This window comes from Macaca mulatta, chromosome 15 (assembly GCF_049350105.2).
Source record: "Macaca mulatta isolate MMU2019108-1 chromosome 15, T2T-MMU8v2.0, whole genome shotgun sequence".
Lineage (NCBI taxonomy): Eukaryota > Metazoa > Chordata > Mammalia > Primates > Cercopithecidae > Macaca > Macaca mulatta.
In genome coordinates, this window is record NC_133420.1 from 15,078,072 (window position 1) to 15,097,486 (window position 19,415).

The following is a 19,415-nucleotide window of genomic DNA, read 5'->3' on the forward strand; positions in this document are numbered from 1 at the left end:
CCCACCTCAGCCTCCCAGAGTGCTGGGATTACAGGCGTGAGCCACTGTGCCTGGCCCGTAAAATATTTTTAAAGTAAACCTAGGCCAGGTGAGGTGACTCACGCCGGTAATCCCAGCACTTTGGGAGGCCAAGGCAGGAGAAATGCTTGAGACCCGGAGTTTTAAGACCAGCCTGGGCAAAACAGCAAGACCCCATCTTACAAAAAATAAAAAATTAGCCAGGTGTTAGTGGCACACGCCTGTAGTCCCAGCTACTCAGGAGGCTGAGGCAGGAGAATCACTTGATTCCAGGCGTTCAAGGTTGCAGTGAACTTTGATCATGCCACTGCACTCCAGCCTGGGTGAAAAAGCAAGATCCTATCTAAAGAATGCATGAATAAATTTGAAAACTATTTTTTAAAAAGATAGATGAAACAGGAAAGGTCACTTTGGAATAGGATGACCAGGGAGGACATTGACAGAAGAAGTGTGGCTTGGGCTGAACCCTGGAGGAAAGGCCGAACCTGCAAGTGGGGGCAGGAGAGCAAATGTCAGGTGTTGGGACTGTTGGGCCGTGGTACTGTCATTGCTGATGAAAAACCAAGTCATAGGTTTGCTTTTGTTCATTATTAACGATACACACTTTCTCCCTGTTCCTTCCCAATCCTAGGTGTCGCTATTAAATTTGGCAAGTTTTCTGTGAAGGAAAATAAGCAGTTAGAGAAAAATGTGGAAGACTTTCTAGCTCTGACAGGCATCGAGAGCGCAGACAAGCTGCTGTACACCGACAGATACCCCGAGGAAAAATCTGCGATCACCAACTTGAAAAGGAGACACTCGTTTAGATTGCACATTGGTAAGTTTAGAAACAATCACTCTTTGACCATCCACAGCCTTCCAGCCATAAACAAGATAACCTGTGGTAAGTGTTAGCACGCTATCTGGCCATCGTCTGCAGGCAGTGCACATTAACTGCTGTGATGGCTGATGATATTCTTTTTTTTTTTCTTTTGAGACAGAGTCTCGCTCTGTTGCCCAGGCTAGAGTGCAGTGGTGCAATCTCGGCTCACTGCAACCTCCACCTCTGGGGTTCAAATGATTCTCCTGCCTCAGCCTTCCGAGTAGCTGAGATTACAGGCACCTGCCACGACACCCGGCTAATTTTTTTGTATTTTTAGTAGAGACAGGGTTTCTCCTTGTTAGCCAGGATGGTCTCGATATCCTGACCTCATGATCCACCCTCCTCGGACTCCCAACCTGCCAGGATTACAGGTGTGAGCCACTTCACCCTGCCCTGATGGTATTCTTATTGCCAGTCTCTACTTTTGGGGATTTGGAATGTGTTCATGTCTCCCAAGTTCAGTGTGAAAAATTGAATGATCAACTTTTACCTTTCTTCCTTGGCAGTAGTTATGGTTTTGGTTTCTCCTCCTGTTCCTTATTTATATTTTGTGTACGCTACACAAAGCACATCCTTATACGCACCGTGGTCTCCCACGGTTATTTATTTATTTATTTATTTATTTATTTATTTTTTTTTTTTTTTTTTTTGAGACGGAGTCTCGCTCTGCCGCCCAGGCTGGAGTGCAGTGGCCGGATCTCAGCTCACTGCAAGCTCCGCCTCCCGGGTTCACGCTATTCTCCTGCCTCAGCCTCCCGAGTAGCTGGGACTACAGGCGCCGCCACCTCGCCCGGCTAGTTTTTTGTATTTTTAAAGTAGAGACGGGGTTTCACCGTGTCAGCCAGGATGGTCTCGATCTCCTGACCTCGTGATCCGCCCGTCTCAGCCTCCCAAAGTGCTGGGATTACAGGCTTGAGCCACTGCGCCCGGCCCCACGGTTTTTTAAGTGTGGCCATATGTGTGCTTTGTAACTGGAACCCTCCGACTGGAGGTGCTGCTTGTGAAGTTAGAAGGTCATGCTGTCGTGGAGGATCAGAGCCAAAGCAAATCTCTCTTGAATTTAAAGAGGATAATTTCTTAGGTGTTCTGTGGAGTCCACGAAGAAAAACAGGGTAGTGTGCCCCCATTGAGGGATTATTTCACCTTAGAGTGAGAAAATGAGAAAAGCTGATTTGGGAAAGATTTGTTGTTCATCTTCTGGAGAACTGTTACCCTGTATTCTCCACCGTAGTGTTCTCTTTCTCTTAATTCAAATCATGTTAAAATTACTTTGTCTTATAAGGATTCTTTCCACAAATTGCATAGACTGGAAGCTGGAGCCTCGGGGTACTCAGCATTTAGTTTTTGGAGATCTCCAAGGAAACTGGTGATTGTGTATATCTGCTCTTCAAGACAGCTTTGTTCAGGACACAGGAAATCCCAGCCTTAACACGGGGCTTAGGATAGTTCATGTTGTTACAAGGGCTGTTCTGGGCTCCTTTTACCATTGTGACTTCATGTCATGTGAGCCCCTCTGATCACTTTTCTTCTGACTTTAGGTAGGAACATTGCCCGGCCCTGGAAGCTTATATACTATCGAGCAAAGAAGATGTTCGATGTCAACAATTACAAAGGCAGGTAAGAAAAAAGTCTGAGCAGCTTGAGACAGGACATTTCTCTAGTCTTTGCTGATACCGTAAATCAAGACATTCACATAGGCCGGGCACGGTGGCTCATGCCTGTAATCCCAGCACTTTGGGAGGCCGAGGCGGGCGGATCACGAGGTCAGGAGATCGAGACCATCCTGGCGAACATGGTGAAACCCCGTCTCTACTAAAAATACAAAAAAATTAGCCGGGCGTGGTGGCGGGCGCCTGTAGTCCCAGCTCCTCGGGAGGCTGAGGCAGGAGAATGGCGTGAACCCAGGAGGCGGAGCTTGCAGTGAGCTGAGATCCGGCCCCTGCACTCCAGCCTGGGCGACAGAGTGAGACTCCATCTCAAAAAAAAAAAAAAAAAGACATTCACAGCAGTGGATTAACAGTAAAAATAATGAAGATTTGTGTGTGTGAAGCCAGATGGTGTGTCAAATGTGTGCGTCTTCAATGCCCTTTTCCATTCTCAGCTCTTTAGTGAAGGCTTAGTGACCTGTTTCCTGCATCTGCAGCTTTCTCTACACTTTTTCTTTAGCACTCCCCATACGCTGCCTCATGTGCTGTTACTCCTGTTTGCTCTGCTCTCTGCTTACTTCGTCATCTCCTTGTGAACCCAAACATCCCGTCTTGACAGATGTTCCCTCCAGCACTTAGCAGACTGCTGTGGGTTTTTAGTAACTATTTGAAGGTGGAGGTAAGCGCTGGGATTATTAGGTCCGTTAAATGCAGTTCAGTGGTACCAACCCAGGGTGCTTAACCCGGTTGTCATTCTCTCCTTCCTTTTCCTCAAATACCATATCCAATTATAATGTGCTTCCAACACTTGTGGTGGCACAATCTCGGCTCACTGCAAGCTCCGCCTCCCAGGTTCAAGCAATTCTGCTGTCTCAGCCTCCCGAGTAGCTGGGACTACAGGTGCCCACCACCACACCCAGCTAATTTTTGTATTTTTAGTAGAGACGGGTTTCATCATATTGGTCAGACTGGTCTCAAACTCCTGACCTCAGGTGATCCACCCACCTCAGCCTCCCACATCCCACAGTGCTGGGATTACATGTGTGAGCCACCATGCCTGGCAATTGTTGGGTTTTTTTGGTCTTTTTTTTTTTTTCCTTTTTGTGGAGAACGGGGTCTCGCTATATTACCCAGGCAGGTCTCGAACTCCTGGGCTCAAGCTATTCTCCCGCCTCTGCCTCCCTGAGAGCTGGGATTACAGGCGTGAGCCACCGTGCCTGGCCTTTTTTGTTGTTGTTGTTGTTGTTTTTTGAGACGGAGTCTCACTCTGTCACCCAGGCTAGAGTGCAGTGCTCACTGCAACCTCCGCCTCCTGGGTTCACGCCATTCTCCTGCCTCAGCCTCCCGAGTAGCTGGGACTACAGGTGCCCGCCACCATGCCTGGCTAATTTTTTTGTATATTTTTAGTAGAGATGGGGTTTCACTGTGTTAGCCAGGATGGAGGATGGTCTCTATCTCCTGACCTCGTGATCCACCCGCCTCGACCTCCCAAAGTGCTGGGATTACAGGCAGGCATGAGTCACCACACCTGGCCTGGCCTTTCTTTTTTTTTTTTTTTTTTTGAGACAGGGTCTCACTCTGTCACCCAGGCTGGAGTGCAGTGGTGCAATCTCGGCTCATTGTAGCCTCCACCTCCTGGGTTCAAGTGATTCTCCTGCCTCACCCTCCCAAGAGGCTGGGACTACAGGCATGTGTCACCACACCCAGCTAATTTTTGTATTTTTAGTAGAGACGAGGTTTCACCATGTTGACCAGGCTGGTCTCGAATTCCTAACCTCAAGTGATCCTCCTGCCTCAGCCTCCCAAAGTGCTGGGATTATAGGCTTGAGCCACCATACCTGACTGACAGCCATGATTCTTAGTAGTGAAGAATAGACCAGGCATGGTGGCTCACACCTGTAATTCCCAACACTTTGAGAGGCTGAGGCAGGCAGATCACTTGAGGTCAGGGGTTCGAGACCAGACTGGCCAACGTGGTGAAACCTTATCCCTACTAAAAATACAAAAATTCACCGGGTGTGGTGGTGCATGCTTATAATCCCAGCTCCTTGGGAGGCTGAGGTGGGAGGATTGCTTGATCCCAGGAGGTGGAGGTTGCAGTGAGCTATGATCATGCCACTGTGCTCCAGCCTGGGTGACAGAGCCAGACCCTGTCTCAAAGAAAAAAAAAAAAAAAAAAGAAATTGTATTTTTCTAGGATTTCTAGAATTATGTTGCCTTAGTGATGACATAAACCACCATTCCTATTCAGATAGGAATCTGAAGATGTTGTAAAGATTGCTTTTTATTTACTTATTTAGGTTTTTAATCTTAAAATCCATTTATAATATTATAGTGCTTTTTTTAGTACTTTAATGTATGTATTTTTATGTAGGATGAATGCACTTTACATTTCTGAAGTAGTTACATATTTACAGTAAGCCATTTGTTGTATGTTTATGGAATGCCTGTTGTCTGTCAAGCATTATGGATACCAAAGTGTATGAAACCGACAAGGTCTCTGCCCTCATGGAACTTCCCTTCTTGAACTGTGTCTTCCAGTATGGTGACCAGCAGCCTCCTGGGCCTGTCAAACATTTGAAATGTAGTTAGTCCACATTGAGATGCCGTCAGAGTAAAACACATGCTGGGTTTTGAAGGCTCCAGATGAAGAACGGAATGTAAAATACATCATTGATATTTTTTGATACTGATGACATGTTGAAATGATAGCATTTTTAATATATTGAGTTCAATGAAATATATTATTTTTTGTTTTTGTTTTTCATCACGCAACATGCCCGTGTAAGAAATATATTCTTAAAGTTCCTTTTATTAAAACTAGGTTAAAGTGACTTTTCCTATGACTACTAGGAAACTTAAAATCCGTAAGAGGCTCGTATTATGTTTCTGTTGGGCGGTGCTGGTCTAGAGGAAGAGGCATGAACAAGGGAGCCTGTGCACGTGTGAGTGCGGGTTGTGACCAGTGCTGTGAAAGAGAAGCACAGTGTTCTCCAGGAGCAATCAACAGGGGGACTTCAGGCTAAGGGAGTCAGGGAAGCGCTCCCTGAAAATGCACCGTTTAAACTGCACTGGTGAGCGTGCAGGCACTGTCCAGGTGGGGTAGAGGAAAGCCATTTCCACCACAGGGACAGAGGCTCTGAGCTGAAGAAGGGCTAAGTGATTGCTCTGGCTGCTGTTCAGTTGAACCAGGCCTCTGGTCTCGACTTCAGTGATTGATTGATAGGATGACCACCATTGAGGCGCCAACAGGAAGTGAAGAGAACTCTGACCGGGTTCCCTGACAGCCTACACCATTCAGCTTTTCCCACGATTGCTGCGTACTGGGATGAGAATACCGTATTTAATCTGATAGTGAGTTTAAACTTGTGAAATGTTTTCCCTTTCTGTTAGGTATAGCGAAGGAGACACTGAGAAGTTAAAGATGTACCATTCTCTCCTTGGGAATGACTGGAAGACGATTGGTGAGATGGTGGCCCGAAGTAGCCTCTCCGTGGCCCTGAAGTTCTCGCAGATCAGCAGTCGTAAGTGGCAGCCACCAGTGCCCACCTCGCTGAAGAAATAAGCCCTGACAGGCCTGGTTCAGCCATAACTGATCCAATGCCCAGAAATCACCGCAGACCTGTCTTCTGCGAGAGCTTTGTTTGTTAAGCTGTTCTCTATGCTAATTCATTTGGTTTCCTCCTGTATTCAGTGAAGCCATGCAACCTTTACCCACTAGGCTGGTTTTTACCACACTTCAGTAACTGTCCGTGCAAATATAACTGCCAAGTGAACCCAAGAAACTGGTGGTGGGAGAGCCTGGGCGGAGGGTCACTTTCCTGCGGTGGCACGGGACACCTTGGGAGGGAGGCAGGCATGCAGTTCGTGCCTGTCAGGCGGGGACTTTTCTCAGAACCAGTGTTGGTGACCTCCTGTCTCTATCTCCTCTTTCTTAAAAGGTTTCCTTTAAGAAGACAGTCCTTAGCGGGTTTCTGTTTAGCACAGGGGCTCACATACTCCGGCCACACAGGTAGTGCCTTGCAGCCAGTTCTTCAAGTTTCCAAGAAAAAAAGGAAAAATCTTGAATTTTTTTTTTTTTTTAAATTTTGTGAACTCTAGATATCTTTTTTTCTTTCTTGGAAATCTCTTGATTTTTAAATTTTCATCCAGATTGTTATTGAGGGGAAAATGTAACATTCTGTGGAATGTTACCAAAAGCACAGCCAAGCAGCTGCCAGTGTGAGACTCCTTTTTAAGATCTCAGTCTGTGTGTGACTGTGAATGTCTCCAGTGAAGAAGGGTGAACCATCGATACTGTGGGCATCTGCCATAGATAATTGGCTTCGGCCGGGCGCGGTGGCTCAAGCCTGTAATCCCAGCACTTTGGGAGGCCGAGACGGGTGGATCACGAGGTCAGGAGATCGAGACCATCCTGGTTAACACGGTGAAACCCCGTCTCTACTAAAAAATACAAAAAACTAGCCGGGCGAGGTGGCGGGCGCCTGTAGTCCCAGCTACTCGGGAGGCTGAGGCAGGAGAATGGCGTGAACCCGGGAGGCGGAGCTTGCAGTGAGCTGAGATCCGGCCACTGCACTCCAGCCTGGGTGACAGAGCGAGACTCCGTCTCAAAAAAAAAAAAAAAAGATAATTGGCTTCAGAAATTCTCAAGTGCCTTCATCAAGTACTGTGCTGGTGTCACTGTGGCTATTATTGTTACACTGGGAACTCTTGGCCAAGAGACATGTACATGTACAACATAAAAGCCGGCCGGGCGCGGCGGCTCAAGCCTGTAATCCCAGCACTTTGGGAGGCCGAGATGGGCGGATCACAAGGTCAGGAGATCGAGACCATCCTAGCTAACATGATGAAACCCCGTCTCTACTAAAAAATACAAAAAACTAGCTGGGCGAGGTGGTGGGCGCCTGTAGTCCCAGCTACTCGGGAGGCTGAAGCAGGAGAATGGCGTGAACCCGGGAGGCGGAGCCTGCAGTGAGCTGAGATCCGGCCACTGCACTCCAGCCTGGGCAACAGAGTGAGACTCCATCTCAAAAAAATAAAATAAAATAACATAAAAGCCATTTGGCTGGCTTTTTTCCCCCCCCATTAAACGTTTGGGAACCTCACAGTTTCATGCGGGAGACATTGTTCTCAGAAACAGGATGAACAACTGTTTTGAAATAAATAAATAAAACAATGCTTTAAGAAAGGACTTATTTAATAATTTCCAGCTTTAGTTCTTAAAAAGAATCCATGACTGGCCGGGCGCGGTGGCTCACGCCTGTAATCCCACACTTTGGGAGGCTGAGGCGGGTGGATCACGAGGTCAGCAGATCAAGACCATCCTGGCGAACATGGTGAAACCCCGTCTCTACTAAAAAATACAAAAAATTAGCTGGGCGTAGTGGCGGGCGCCTGTGGTCCCAGCTACTCAGGAGGCTGAGGCAGGAGAATGGTGTGAACCTGGGAGGGGGAGCTTGCAGTGAGCTGAGATCACACCACTGCACTCCAGCCTGGGCGACAGAGCAAGACTCCGTCTCAAAAAAAAAAAATCCGGCCGGGCGCGGTGGCTCAAGCCTGTAATCCCAGCACTTTGGGAGGCCGAGATGGGCGGATCATGAGGTCAGGAGATCGAGACCATGCTGGCTAACACGGTGAAACCCCGTCTCTACTAAAAAATACAAAAAATTAGCCGGGCGAGGTGGCAGGCGCCTGTAGTCCCAGCTACTTGGGAGGCTGAGGCAGGAGAATGGCGTGAACCCAGGAGGCGGAGCTTGCAGTGAGCTGAGATCCGGCCACTGCACTCCAGCCTGGGCGACAGAGCGAGACTCTGTCTCAAAAAAAAAAAAAAAAAAAAAAAAAAAAAAATCCATGACCATGTTAGTAATTTCATTTTAATATGCACATAATTGTGTGTGGTTTTTGTCTGTATAATTGAGATGCCCGTTATTTTCTGAAAAGTATCTGATTTATCATTTCATTTTTAATATTGTGTTTGAAAGCAAATAGATTAGCAACTGTAAGACCATCTTTTTGTATCTACAGAAAGAAATCGTGGTACTTGGAGTAAGTCTGAAACCCAGAAACTAATCAAGGCTGTTGAAGAAGTGATTCTAAAGAAAATGTCTCCCCAGGAGTTAAAAGAGGTGGATTCCAAACTCCAAGAAAATCCTGAAAGTTGCCTATCAATTGTTCGGGAGAAACTCTACAAGGGCATATCTTGGGTAGAAGTAGAAGCTAAAGTGCAAACCAGAAATTGGATGCAGTGTAAAAGTAAGTGGTAAGTTCTTCCCTCTCTCTTTCTCTCTCCAGCTTCTGTGGAGAGCTGAGGTTACCAAGAATATCTGCGTAACTGCTGTGTGGAAGCTTACGTGTCAAGAACAATCATGTCCCGTCTGCTGCCCCCGCTGCTTCCGTATCACTCTCTGATTTAAATTAGCACGTAACTAGCCCTGATGCATTGAAGAGTGTATGCTTTCCTCCTAAAGAACTTGAACCTTTTTAAAACTGAATATTGACGTCTGATTTCTTTACTCTCTTTCTAAGTCTTTAATAAAACAAGGTAGCAATCTGTTGGCAGCATTAGAAAAAAAGACAGGGGCTGTGCGTGGTGGCTCACACCTGTAATTCCAACCCTTTGGGAGGCTGAGGCAGGCAGATCAAGAGTTCCAGACCAGCCTGGCCAATGTGGCAAAACCCTGTATCTACCAAAAATACAAAAGTTCAAGAGGCCGGGAGTTCAAGACCAGCCTGGCCAGTGTGGCAAAACCCTGTATCTGCCAAAAATACAAAAGTTCAAGAGGCCGGGAGTTCCAGACCAGCCTGGCCAATGTGGCAAAACCCTGTATCTACCAAAAATACAAAAGTTCAAGAGGCCGGGAGTTCAAGACCAGCCTGGCCAATGTGGCAAAACCCTGTATCTACCAAAAATACAAAAGTTCAAGAGGCCGGGAGTTCAAGACCAGCCTGGCCAATGTGGCAAAACCCTGTATCTGCCAAAAATACAAAAGTTCAAGAGGCGAGGAGTTCAAGACCAGCCTGGCCAATGTGGCTAAACCCTGTATCTACCAAAAATACAAAAATTAGTCAAGTGTGGTGGCTCACAGCCACCAGTAATCCCAGCTACCTTGGAGGCTGAGGCAGGAGAATCGCTTGAACCCAGGAAGTGGAGGTTGCAGTGAGCTGAGATTGCCCCATTGTACTCCAGCCTAGGCAACAGAGCGAGACTCTGTCTCAAAAAAGCAAAAGTAAAAATATATATATAGAAAAAAGATAGAAAACTAACATGCAGAGAGAAATCACAAGTATAGTGATCAGTAACAGCTCCGCCCCCCCTCTTTTTTTTTTTTTTTAAATGGAGTCTTGCTCTGTTGCCCAGGCTGGAGTGCAGCGGCGCAATCTTGGCTCACTGCAGGCTCCGCCTCCCGGATTTATGCCATTCTCCTGCCTCAGCCTCCCAAGTAGCTGGGACTACAGGCGCCTGCCACCTTGCCCGACTAGTTTTTCATATTTTTTAGTAGAGACGGGGTTTCACCGTGTTAGCCAGGATGGTCTCGATCCCCTGACCTCGTGATCCACCCATCTCGGCCTCCCGAAGTGCTGGGATTACAGGCTTGAGCCACCGCGCCTGGCCACAGCTCCGCCCTTCTAATGCTTTCTGCTTCCGCGGTTCCTCAGATGAAGTGAGGTAGATGTGCTCCTGGCTACATCAGTCACATGGAGATAGTTTCAGTTCTGCTCCTGCCACACATTCTTTGCTGGATATAGCTTTTCCAGGACCAGGAGAGTTGCACAGCTGGATGTCCAGCTGCAGCAAACTCCTCAAACCAGTGGTTCTGCGTGCTCATGACCCCCCACCTTGCACACGAAGGGCACTCATTGGCTCTTGAATAATAAATAGTAGGAGTGAAATCCAGAGTAGGCATATTTTATGTTAAAAGCAGACTCCTAGATCACACTGCTTATATACCTTACAACTCCAGGGAAATAAACTCCAAAGAACAGGGAATGTTGAAGGAACCAGAGCTCTTTCTACTCTCTATTTTCAGCTAAAAGAAGGAAGAGTGAGGGCCAGGCACGGTGGCTCATACCTGTAATTCCAGCACTTTGGGAGGCTGAGGCAGGTGGATCACAAGGTCAGGAGTTCAAGACCATCCTGGCCAACATAGTGAAACCCTGTCTCTACTAAAAATACAAAAAAATTAGCCAGCGTGATGATGGGCGTCTGTAATCCCAGCTACTCAGGAGGCTGAGGCAGGAGAATTGCTTGAACCTGGGAGGCGGAGGTTGCAGTGAGCCGCGATCGCGCCATTGCACTCCGGTCCCAGCAATAGTGCAAGACTCCGTCTCAAAAAAAAAAAAAAAGGAAGAGTGAATTATAAGCCTCAATTGGAGGATGACATACCAATGTTAAAAAGAGGACATGGTGATCATTAAGGGTAGTACTGGTTGAGGATCAACATAATTAAGATAACATGCAAGATTTAGCTATTAATTTGAGATAAAAAATAGTAAACTTAAACTCTGAGTGTATGTTTACCTTGTGTAACATTGAAATGACCTCCACTGGTACATTTCAACTCTAAACATGGATGGCTCTCACTAAGAGCCACAGTGTTGTTGATCAGCATGTGGATCATGTGTCTCCGTTACCAAGAATGTAAATATAACAGCTAATGATCTGTCTATCAGATTGTGACAAATTTTGCTATTCAAGATTAGTACTTTTAAAATCTTTTTAATTGCGTCACTGCCTTTACTAGAAACTTCAGTCAGCCTGCAGCCACTAGCTTTGGCATTAGAGGAATCATCAAATCATTTCTCACTTTACTAAATTTGTCTTACTTGATGTTCCAAAGCTGGTAATGGTAATAAGAGCAATGCCTGTCTGTGTATAAATAGTCAAAATAATTGAGGGCCAGGCACTCTGGCTCATGCCTCTGATCCCAGCACTTTGGGAGGCCTAGGCAGGTGGATCACTTGAGGCCAGGAGTTCGAGACCAGCCTCGCCAACATGATGAAACCTTGTCTTTACTGAAAATACAAAAATTAACTGGGCATGGTGGTGCACACCTGTAAGTAATCCCAGCTACTTGGGAGGCTGAGGCAGGAGAATCACTTCAACCCGGACAGCGGAGGTTGCAGTGAGCTGAGACCGTGCCACTGCACTCCAGCCTGGGTGACAAAGTGAGACTCCGTCTCAAAAAAAAAGAAAAGTTAGAAGTTGGTTCTGAATGAGAGCAATTTAGATGAGAAAAATATAGGAAATTTTAATGAAAAATCTACCCTTGAAAGTAAACTGTTTTTTTCTTCCTTTTAATGTAGGACAGAAATTCTAACCAAGAGGATGACTAATGGTCGGCGCATATACTGTGGCGTTAATGCCCTTCGGGCCAAGGTCAGCCTTATTGAAAGGTAGGAAAAATAGAAACGGACGCCTCTTAACTGTTTCTGTCTCTAGCCAAAGAGAAGTTGTTAACCCAGCAGAGTCTGCAGTGAGATTGCCAAGGTCCAAATCCCTGTTCCAGCACTTCCCGCATGTATTGTGGGCCTATGACCTACCGTTCTGAGTCTCAGTGTACTCATCTTAACTCATCTACTGAGGATGACAATAATCGTACCTACCTCTTAGTGCTTTCAGGAGGATAAAAGAAAATAACATGTGAAACGTACTGTGTAATAATTCCATGTAATTATTTTAGTCTTTGAAGCATTTCATGTGGATAAAATTATTTACGCCCATTGGAAAATGGGGGCGAATGATTCAGACAGAGCCCTCCTGTGCTCCAGCATGAGCTCGTTGGTGTCATCCTTGCTTGTCTTTGGTTTTGTCTTTGAGTTCCTGGTCCATGCAGGGTCCGCGCTAAAGTGTTGAAGGGTGACGAGGAAAAGGGAGACATGGGCCCGTTTTGTGATGCCTGTGAGACTAGTGGACCTGGCCCACGTCGACTGAGGAACAGCAAAGAGCAGCAGGAGCCTGTGGGTTCTGGCCCTGCTGTCCGCCTTCTTTCCCTCTGCCTCACACGTGAGCCCTGCCGAAGGCTCACTGTGGGTTTCCTGATGCTCTTTCCTATGCCCCCGCCCAGTCTTCCCTGCTAGAGCAACAGCATAGATTAGCAGATCCAAGAAGGGCATCTCTAGTCAAACAGGCCTGGGTTCCAGTGTTGGCCCCACCTATTAGTCATGCAATCTGGAGCCTGTGACTGAGTCTCTTGGCACTGTTTCCCTGTCTGTAGGTCGGGGGGAGGGTTACTGTAAATGAATGTGTGCGCTTTAAGGTCTTAACCGGCTCGGCGTGGTGCCTCGTGCCCATAATCCCAACACTGGGAGGCCAGGAAGATCGCTTGAGCCCAGGAGTTTGAGACTAGCCTGAGCAACATGTGGAGACTGTCTCTACAAAAAAAAATCTAAAAAATTAGCCAGGCATGGTGCCACGTGCTTATGGTTCCAGCTTCTTAAGAGGCTGAGGTGGGAGAGTCGCCTGAGCCCAGGAGGTTGAGGCTGCAGTGAGCCACGATCACGCCACTGCAGTCCAGCCAGGGTGACACAGCGAGACCCAGTATTTTAAAAAAAAAGACCTTCACAGTGTCTGTCACATAGTACAGATGTCCTCTTACTGTGTGCCTATGTTGAACGATGAGGTGGTGGTTTTTGCTGTGAGAAAGCAACATGGTTTGGTGAGAGACACAAAGGGCTCAGAGGAGGAGAGAGGTCTTTTCAGCCCATCTCTGCAGCCCAGCAACTCACTGACCTGGGTTAACCTTGGGCTGGGATGCTGACCTCACTGTGCATGTGTAATGAGGGAGCTGGCATGGGGCGAAAGCATGGATACCTTCCAGCTCTTAACACTCCACGCGTCCATGAAGATGGCTAGCATGCTGATATTTGCTTGACAATTTAATTTGTATTTTTTCTCACAGGTTGTATGAAATAAATGTGGAAGATACTAATGAAATAGACTGGGAAGATCTTGCTAGTGCCATAGGGTAAGACCATTTGTTTAATATTAAAGTAATTAAAATATAGAGATGACTTAATAAATATAATGACTCTCTATCATCTTACAGGGCTGATAATGATGCTGCATTTGGAATTTTGTATAAGTGGTGCTTAAAATTCAGTGTATTCGGTGAAACCCCATCTCTACTAAAAATACAAAAAATTAGCGGGGCGTGGTGGCAGGCACCTGTAGTCCCAGCCACTTGGGAGGCTGAGGCAGGGGGCGCCTGTAGTCCCAGCTATGCGGGAGGCCGAGGCAGGAGAATGGCATGAACCCAGGAGGCGGAGGTTGCAGTGAGCCAAGATCGTGCCACTGCACTCCAGCCTGAGTGACAGAGCGAGACTCTGTCTCAAAAAAAAAAAAAAAAATTCAGTGTATTTGCTAGGAAACCAATTTGTTAGTGCAGAGGAAACAATAATTTTAGGAGCAATGTATACGTTAAGGCTCTGAGTTGCTAGGTAGATCAGGTTTTCATGACACAAAATACATCATTAGTTGGATATGTTTTTGATTTTTCTTCCCTTTTTTTAGTGTCGCATAGATCATCACGCCTCAGGTGTTTTGTGATGACAGATTTTAGCTAGAGCATAATACCAATGGCCCACCCACCTCCCTCCTATTTCAGTTTTCCAGTGGAAAAATAATTGTGTAAGAAAATATTACCGGCCGGGCGCGGTGGCTCACGCCTGTAATCCCAGCACTTTGGGAGGCCGAGGCGGGCGGATCACAAGGTCAGGAGATCGAGACCACAGTGAAACCCCGTCTCTACTAAAAATACAAAAAATTAGCCGGGCGCGGTAGTGGGGGCCTGTAGTCCCAGCTACTCAGGAGGCTGAGGCAGGAGAATGGCGTGAACCCGGGAGGCGGAGTTTGCAGTGAGCCGAGGTTGCGCCACTGCACTCCAGCCTGGGGGACACAGCGAGACTCTGTCTCCAAAAAAAAAAAAAAAAGAAAGAAAATATTACCATACAGGCCGGGCGCGGTGGCTCAAGCCTGTAATCCCAGCACTTTGGGAGGCCGAGACGGGCGGATCACGAGGTCAGGAGTTCGAGACCATCCCGGCTAACACGGTGAAACCCCGTCTCTACTAAAAAATACAAAAAACTAGCCGGGCGAGGTGGTGGGCGCCTGTAGTCCCGGCTACTCGGGAGGCTGAGGCAGGAGAATGGCGTAAAAACCCGGGAGGCGGAGCTTGCAGTGAGCTGAGATCCGGCCACTGCACTCCACCCTGGGCGACATAGCGAGACTCCGTCTCAAAAAAAAAAAAAAAAGAAAAAAAAAAGAAAATATTACCATACAGTCTAGTTGACCTTGGCAGGCATTGGAGGTGATATTATAGGGACTTTAGTAACAATAGAGTGAATTTTCCCAGTACATACCTTTTATCAATTCCAATTATTGAAAAATCAAAGGTTCAGCATTACTCTTCAGCCACCAAATACAAGTGCCTCTATGCCAGGCATTTTTCTAGGCTCTGGGGATACAGCATTGAACAAAAACCAAGTTCCTTGCCTGGTAGAGTGTCCATTCTGCTGACACAAATACCAAGTTTTGTATAGTATAGAATTCATCTGGGCCGGGCGCGGTGGCTCAAGCCTGTAATCCTAGCACTTTGGGAGGCCGAGACGGGCGGATCACGAGGTCAGGAGATCGAGACCATCCTGGCTAACACGGTGAAACCCCGTCTCTACTAAAAAATACAAAAAAAAACTAGCCGGGCGAGATGGTGGGCGCCTGTAGTCCCAGCTACTCGGGAGGCTGAGGCAGGAGGATGGCGTAAACCCGGGAGGCGGAGCTTGCAGTGAAGTGAGATCCGGCCACTGCACTCCAGCGTGGGCCACAGAGCGAGACTCCGTCTCAAAAAAAAAAAAAAAAAAAAAAAAAAAAAGAATTAACCTAAAAACTACATTGATGATAATGATATCAAACTAATAATAATTATTGACTACCTTCTGTATACCAGGCGCAAAACGTAGTGATGAATAAGGACTTTAGGAACTCACATTTAGTTCTGGGAAGAGACTGTAAACAGATAAGCTCATTTCAGACAGCATGGTACCAAAAAGAAAACAAAAATAGAGTAGAAGGGACTGGGGGCAATCAGGGTGGTTAGGGAAGACTTTGGAAGCCGAAGCGGTGGCAGGGTAGCCATGCGGGGATGAGACTGAAGGGTGTTCGGACAGAGTAGTGAATGCAGACACCTTGAGCCGGTGCTGGCTGGGCACATTCAGGGGACTGGAAAGGGGCCAGGTGGCCCAGGACAGTGAGTAAAACGATGGTAGCAATGGGCTGGGTGGGTCTGCAGGCCAGACTCCCACGCTTCAGGGGACTCCAGACAGTTGACAACACAGCACACGCTCTAGACATCCAGGAGTTCCAGTGACCTTTGTGTACCCAATTTGAAACTTTGTAAGCACTAGCAATTCTCTGGTTTTCAGCCCAGCTCTCACTTCAAAATCATCTGGGGAACTTTTAAAAAATACAAGTGCCGGGCCGGACACGGTGGATCACGCCTGTAATCGCAACTCTTTGGGAGGCCGAGGCGGGCGGATCACAAGGTCAGGAGATCGAGACCACGGTGAAACCCCGTCTCTACTAAAAAAAATACAAAAAATTAGCTGGGCGAGGTGGCAGGCGCCTGTAGTCCCAGCTACTCCGGAGGCTGAGGCAGGAGAATGGCATGAACCCGGGAGGCGGAGCTTGCAGTGAGCCGAGATTGCGCCACTGCACTCCAGCCTGGGCAACAGAGCCAGACTCCGTCTCAAAAAAAAAAAAAATACAAGTGCCACATGAATAGGATTGGTCTGGTGTGTGGGGTCTGGCCATTGGGATAGTTCAGAGCTCCAGGTGACTGATGTGCTACCCTGCCAAGACCCCGTGCTTTAGCACTGGTTAAATGACTTGGTTGGTTCCCAGTTAGAACATTTTAGTTGTGTGTGACAATTCAAATACAGAACTGAGTATCATGCCCCACCCGTAAGGAAAAAGGACTTGACTGGTCAGTTTGATTTTACCTTTTTTTTTGGAATAGGTAATAGATTACATAGTCCAGAATTGAAGAAACATAGGCCAGGCACCGTGGCTCTTGCCTGTAATCCCAGCACTTTGGGAGGCCGAGGTGGGCAGGTCACCTGAGGTCAGGAGTTCAACACCAGCCTGGCAAACATGGTTCAACTCCGTCTCTACAAAAATACAAAAATTAGCCAGGCACGATGGCAAGTGCCTGTAGTCCCAGTTACTCAGGAGGCTGAGGCAGGAGAATTGCTTGAACCTAGGAGGCAGAAGTTGCAGTAAGCCAAGATCGTGCCATTGCACTCCAGCCTGGGCAACACAGCAAGACTCCATCTCAAAAAAAAAAAAGAGAAAAGAAAAAAGAAACATGAAAGGAAACACAGTGAAAAGTGTCCCCTCACCACTCACCAGCCACACAGCCCTGCAGGAAACCAGTGTCTATTTTCCAGAGATGGTTTATGCAAAATGTCTGCAGGATCTGAGTAATGTCCTGATGGCTATTGTTGGCTATTTATACCTACTTTCTTTTTTTACTCCTCGAATAGGAGTTACCAGAGATTGCCTTTTCAAAACACCAGCTTTGATTGCATTGACCCTATCTTGTGATTATTCTAATGTCAGCTCCTTATCATACCCTCCCTTCAGCTCTCTTTGAGTTTATCTTTCTGCTGTTTTTCAACCTCTTGAGATGGGTTCTTAGCTCATTTGCCATTTTTCTTTCTTTGTAATATACATTTAAGGCCATATGTTTTCTTCTAAGTACTGCTTTATTAGCAATGCCCAATTATTTTTTCAGAAACTTTATTAGGAAAATTTTAGACAGATAACAAAATAAATGAACCAATTTAGCAACTGTCAAACTCCAGTCATCCTTATTCAACATCTACATTCACTCCCTCCAATTATTGTTATCTTTTTTGGTAAATTTTACATACTTTGCAGCCTTAGTACCTTTCAAAATTCAAATAATTCTAATAATTCCATTTGGAATCAAGTAATTCCATTTCTAAAATACATTCTACAAAACAACTTCACACATCCATGAAATGAGTTGTATACAAAGTAACTGACTGCAAAATGCCTGTTAATAGGAGACTGACTATATATATATTTTACCCATACAGTGAAATTCTTTTTTTTTTTTTTTTTTTTTTGAGACAGAGTCTTGCTCTGTCACCCAGGCTGGAGTGCAGTGGCACCATCTCTGCTCACTGCAAGCTCTGCCTCCTGGGTTCACGCCATTCTCCTGCCTCAGCCTCCCGAGTAGCTGGGACTACAGGCGCCCACTACCACGCCTGGCTAATTTTTTGTATTTTTAGTAGAGACGGGGTTTCACCGTGTTAGCCAGGATGGTCTCGATCTCCTGACCTCGTGATCCACCCGCCTCAGCCTCCCAAAGTGCTGGGATTACAGGCGTGACCCATCACGTCTGGCCACAGTGAAATTCTTTATAGCTACAAAAAATAATGAGAAAGCCCCTCGGTGGGGGGGCACAGAGAGCGCCAAGATACAGTCTTGGGTGAAGAAACACTGCCTGGGTTGCAGGGTGGCGTGCCAGCCAGCGCCACAGAACAGGAAAGCTGCGATGTGTGTGTTTATTCGAGACTTCCAGTCTCTGTGCTCTGGACCAAATCAGACCAGCCCTCCCTCCAGCCCACCTGCCACCGAAGACACGCAAGAAAGGCAAATGAGATGTGTGCAAAGTCTCTTAAAGGCTTCAAAAAGCTAAACAAGTTGTAAGAATAACAGAAAGAACCCCGCATCCCCTTCACCCAGAGTCGCCTCTTCTGAACATTCTGCTGCATTAACTTTATCATCCCTGTCCCCCTCCTCCAAAGGAATAACGGTTTTTCCCATAACCATTTAAGAGTTAGTGGCAGATACCACTTCCCAAGCAAGGATGTTATTTTACATAACCACAGTACAATTGAGAATCAGGAAGTTTCACAATGATATAGTACCACCCTCTAAAACATAGTCTACATTCAGATTTCACCAGTCCTCCCAGTGATGTCCTTGGTAGCATTTCCCCCCTTTAACTGTTCCATTTCCTTGGTGTCCTTTTTTTTTTTTTGGAGACAACAGTCTCACTCTGTTGCCCAGGCTGGAGTGCAATGGCGTGGTCTCGGCTCACTGCACCCTCCGCCTCCTGGGTTCAAGCAATTCTTGTGCCTCAGCCATCTGAATAGCTGGAATTAGAGGCATGCACCACCCTGCCTGGCTAAATTTTTTTTTTTCAATTAGTTAATTTTCTTTTTTTTTTTTTTTTTTTTTGAGACGGATTTTCACTCTTGTCGCCCAAGCTGGAGTGCAACAGCATGATCTCAGTTCCCTGCAACCTCCACCTTCTGGGTTCAAGCAGTTCTCCTGTCTCAGCCTCCGAGTAGCTGGGATTACAGGTAACTGCCACCACACCTGGCTAATTTTTGTATTTTTAATAGAGACAAGGTTTCACCATGTTGGCTAGGCTGGTCTCAAACTCCTGACCTCAAGTGATCCACCCACTTCAGCCTCCCAAATTGCTGAGATTACAGGCGTGAGCCACCACACCCAACCTTTTGTGTGTGTGTGTGTGTGCGTGTGTGTGTATTTTTAGTAGAGATGGGGTTTCGCCATGTTGCCCAGGCTAGTCTTGAACTCCTGGCCTTAAGTGAAGAGATGGGGTTTTGCCATGTTGTCCAGGCTAGTTTCGAACTCCTGGCCTTAATCCCTCTCAAAGTGCTGGGATTACAGATGTGAGCCACCACGCCAGGCCTTTCTTACTGTCTTTTAATCTATGAACATCGTCCATCTTTGCTGTTGATGGTAGTGAAATTTTGGAGGAATACGGACTAGGTGTTTTGTGGAATGTCCACAGTTGACACTTGTCTGGTATTTCCACTTGAGGAGATTCAGGCTG

General features: G+C 46.7%; 1 protein-coding gene and 1 long non-coding RNA gene across 8 annotated transcripts in view; one reads left to right on the forward strand and one right to left on the reverse strand.

Annotated features, from left to right (window-relative positions):
- TTF1 (transcription termination factor 1) overlaps positions 1–19,415 on the forward strand; it is a 34,173-nt gene that overhangs the window by 8,143 nt on the left and 6,615 nt on the right. For 3 of the 7 annotated variants that reach the window (XM_077967337.1, XM_015116501.3, XM_077967340.1), the window contains exons 4-9: positions 650–835; positions 2,419–2,497; positions 5,920–6,050; positions 8,551–8,785; positions 11,830–11,919; positions 13,425–13,490. In XM_077967337.1, the coding sequence (XP_077823463.1) occupies positions 650–835; positions 2,419–2,497; positions 5,920–6,050; positions 8,551–8,785; positions 11,830–11,919; positions 13,425–13,490 (787 nt within the window). Of the gene's footprint in view, positions 1–649; positions 836–2,418; positions 2,498–5,919; positions 6,051–6,467; positions 6,588–8,550; positions 8,786–11,829; positions 11,920–13,424; positions 13,491–19,415 lie in introns of those variants that run through there. The other 4 variants (XR_001439854.3, XR_013405342.1, XR_013405343.1 and 1 more) reach the window with 3 other exon arrangements.
- Positions 4,643–7,151, reverse strand: LOC144335001 (uncharacterized). Its single transcript, XR_013405362.1, has 2 exons — positions 6,851–7,151; positions 4,643–6,588 (listed from the first exon to the last, which is right to left on the reverse strand). It is a non-coding gene; the product is annotated as an uncharacterized LOC144335001 (long non-coding RNA).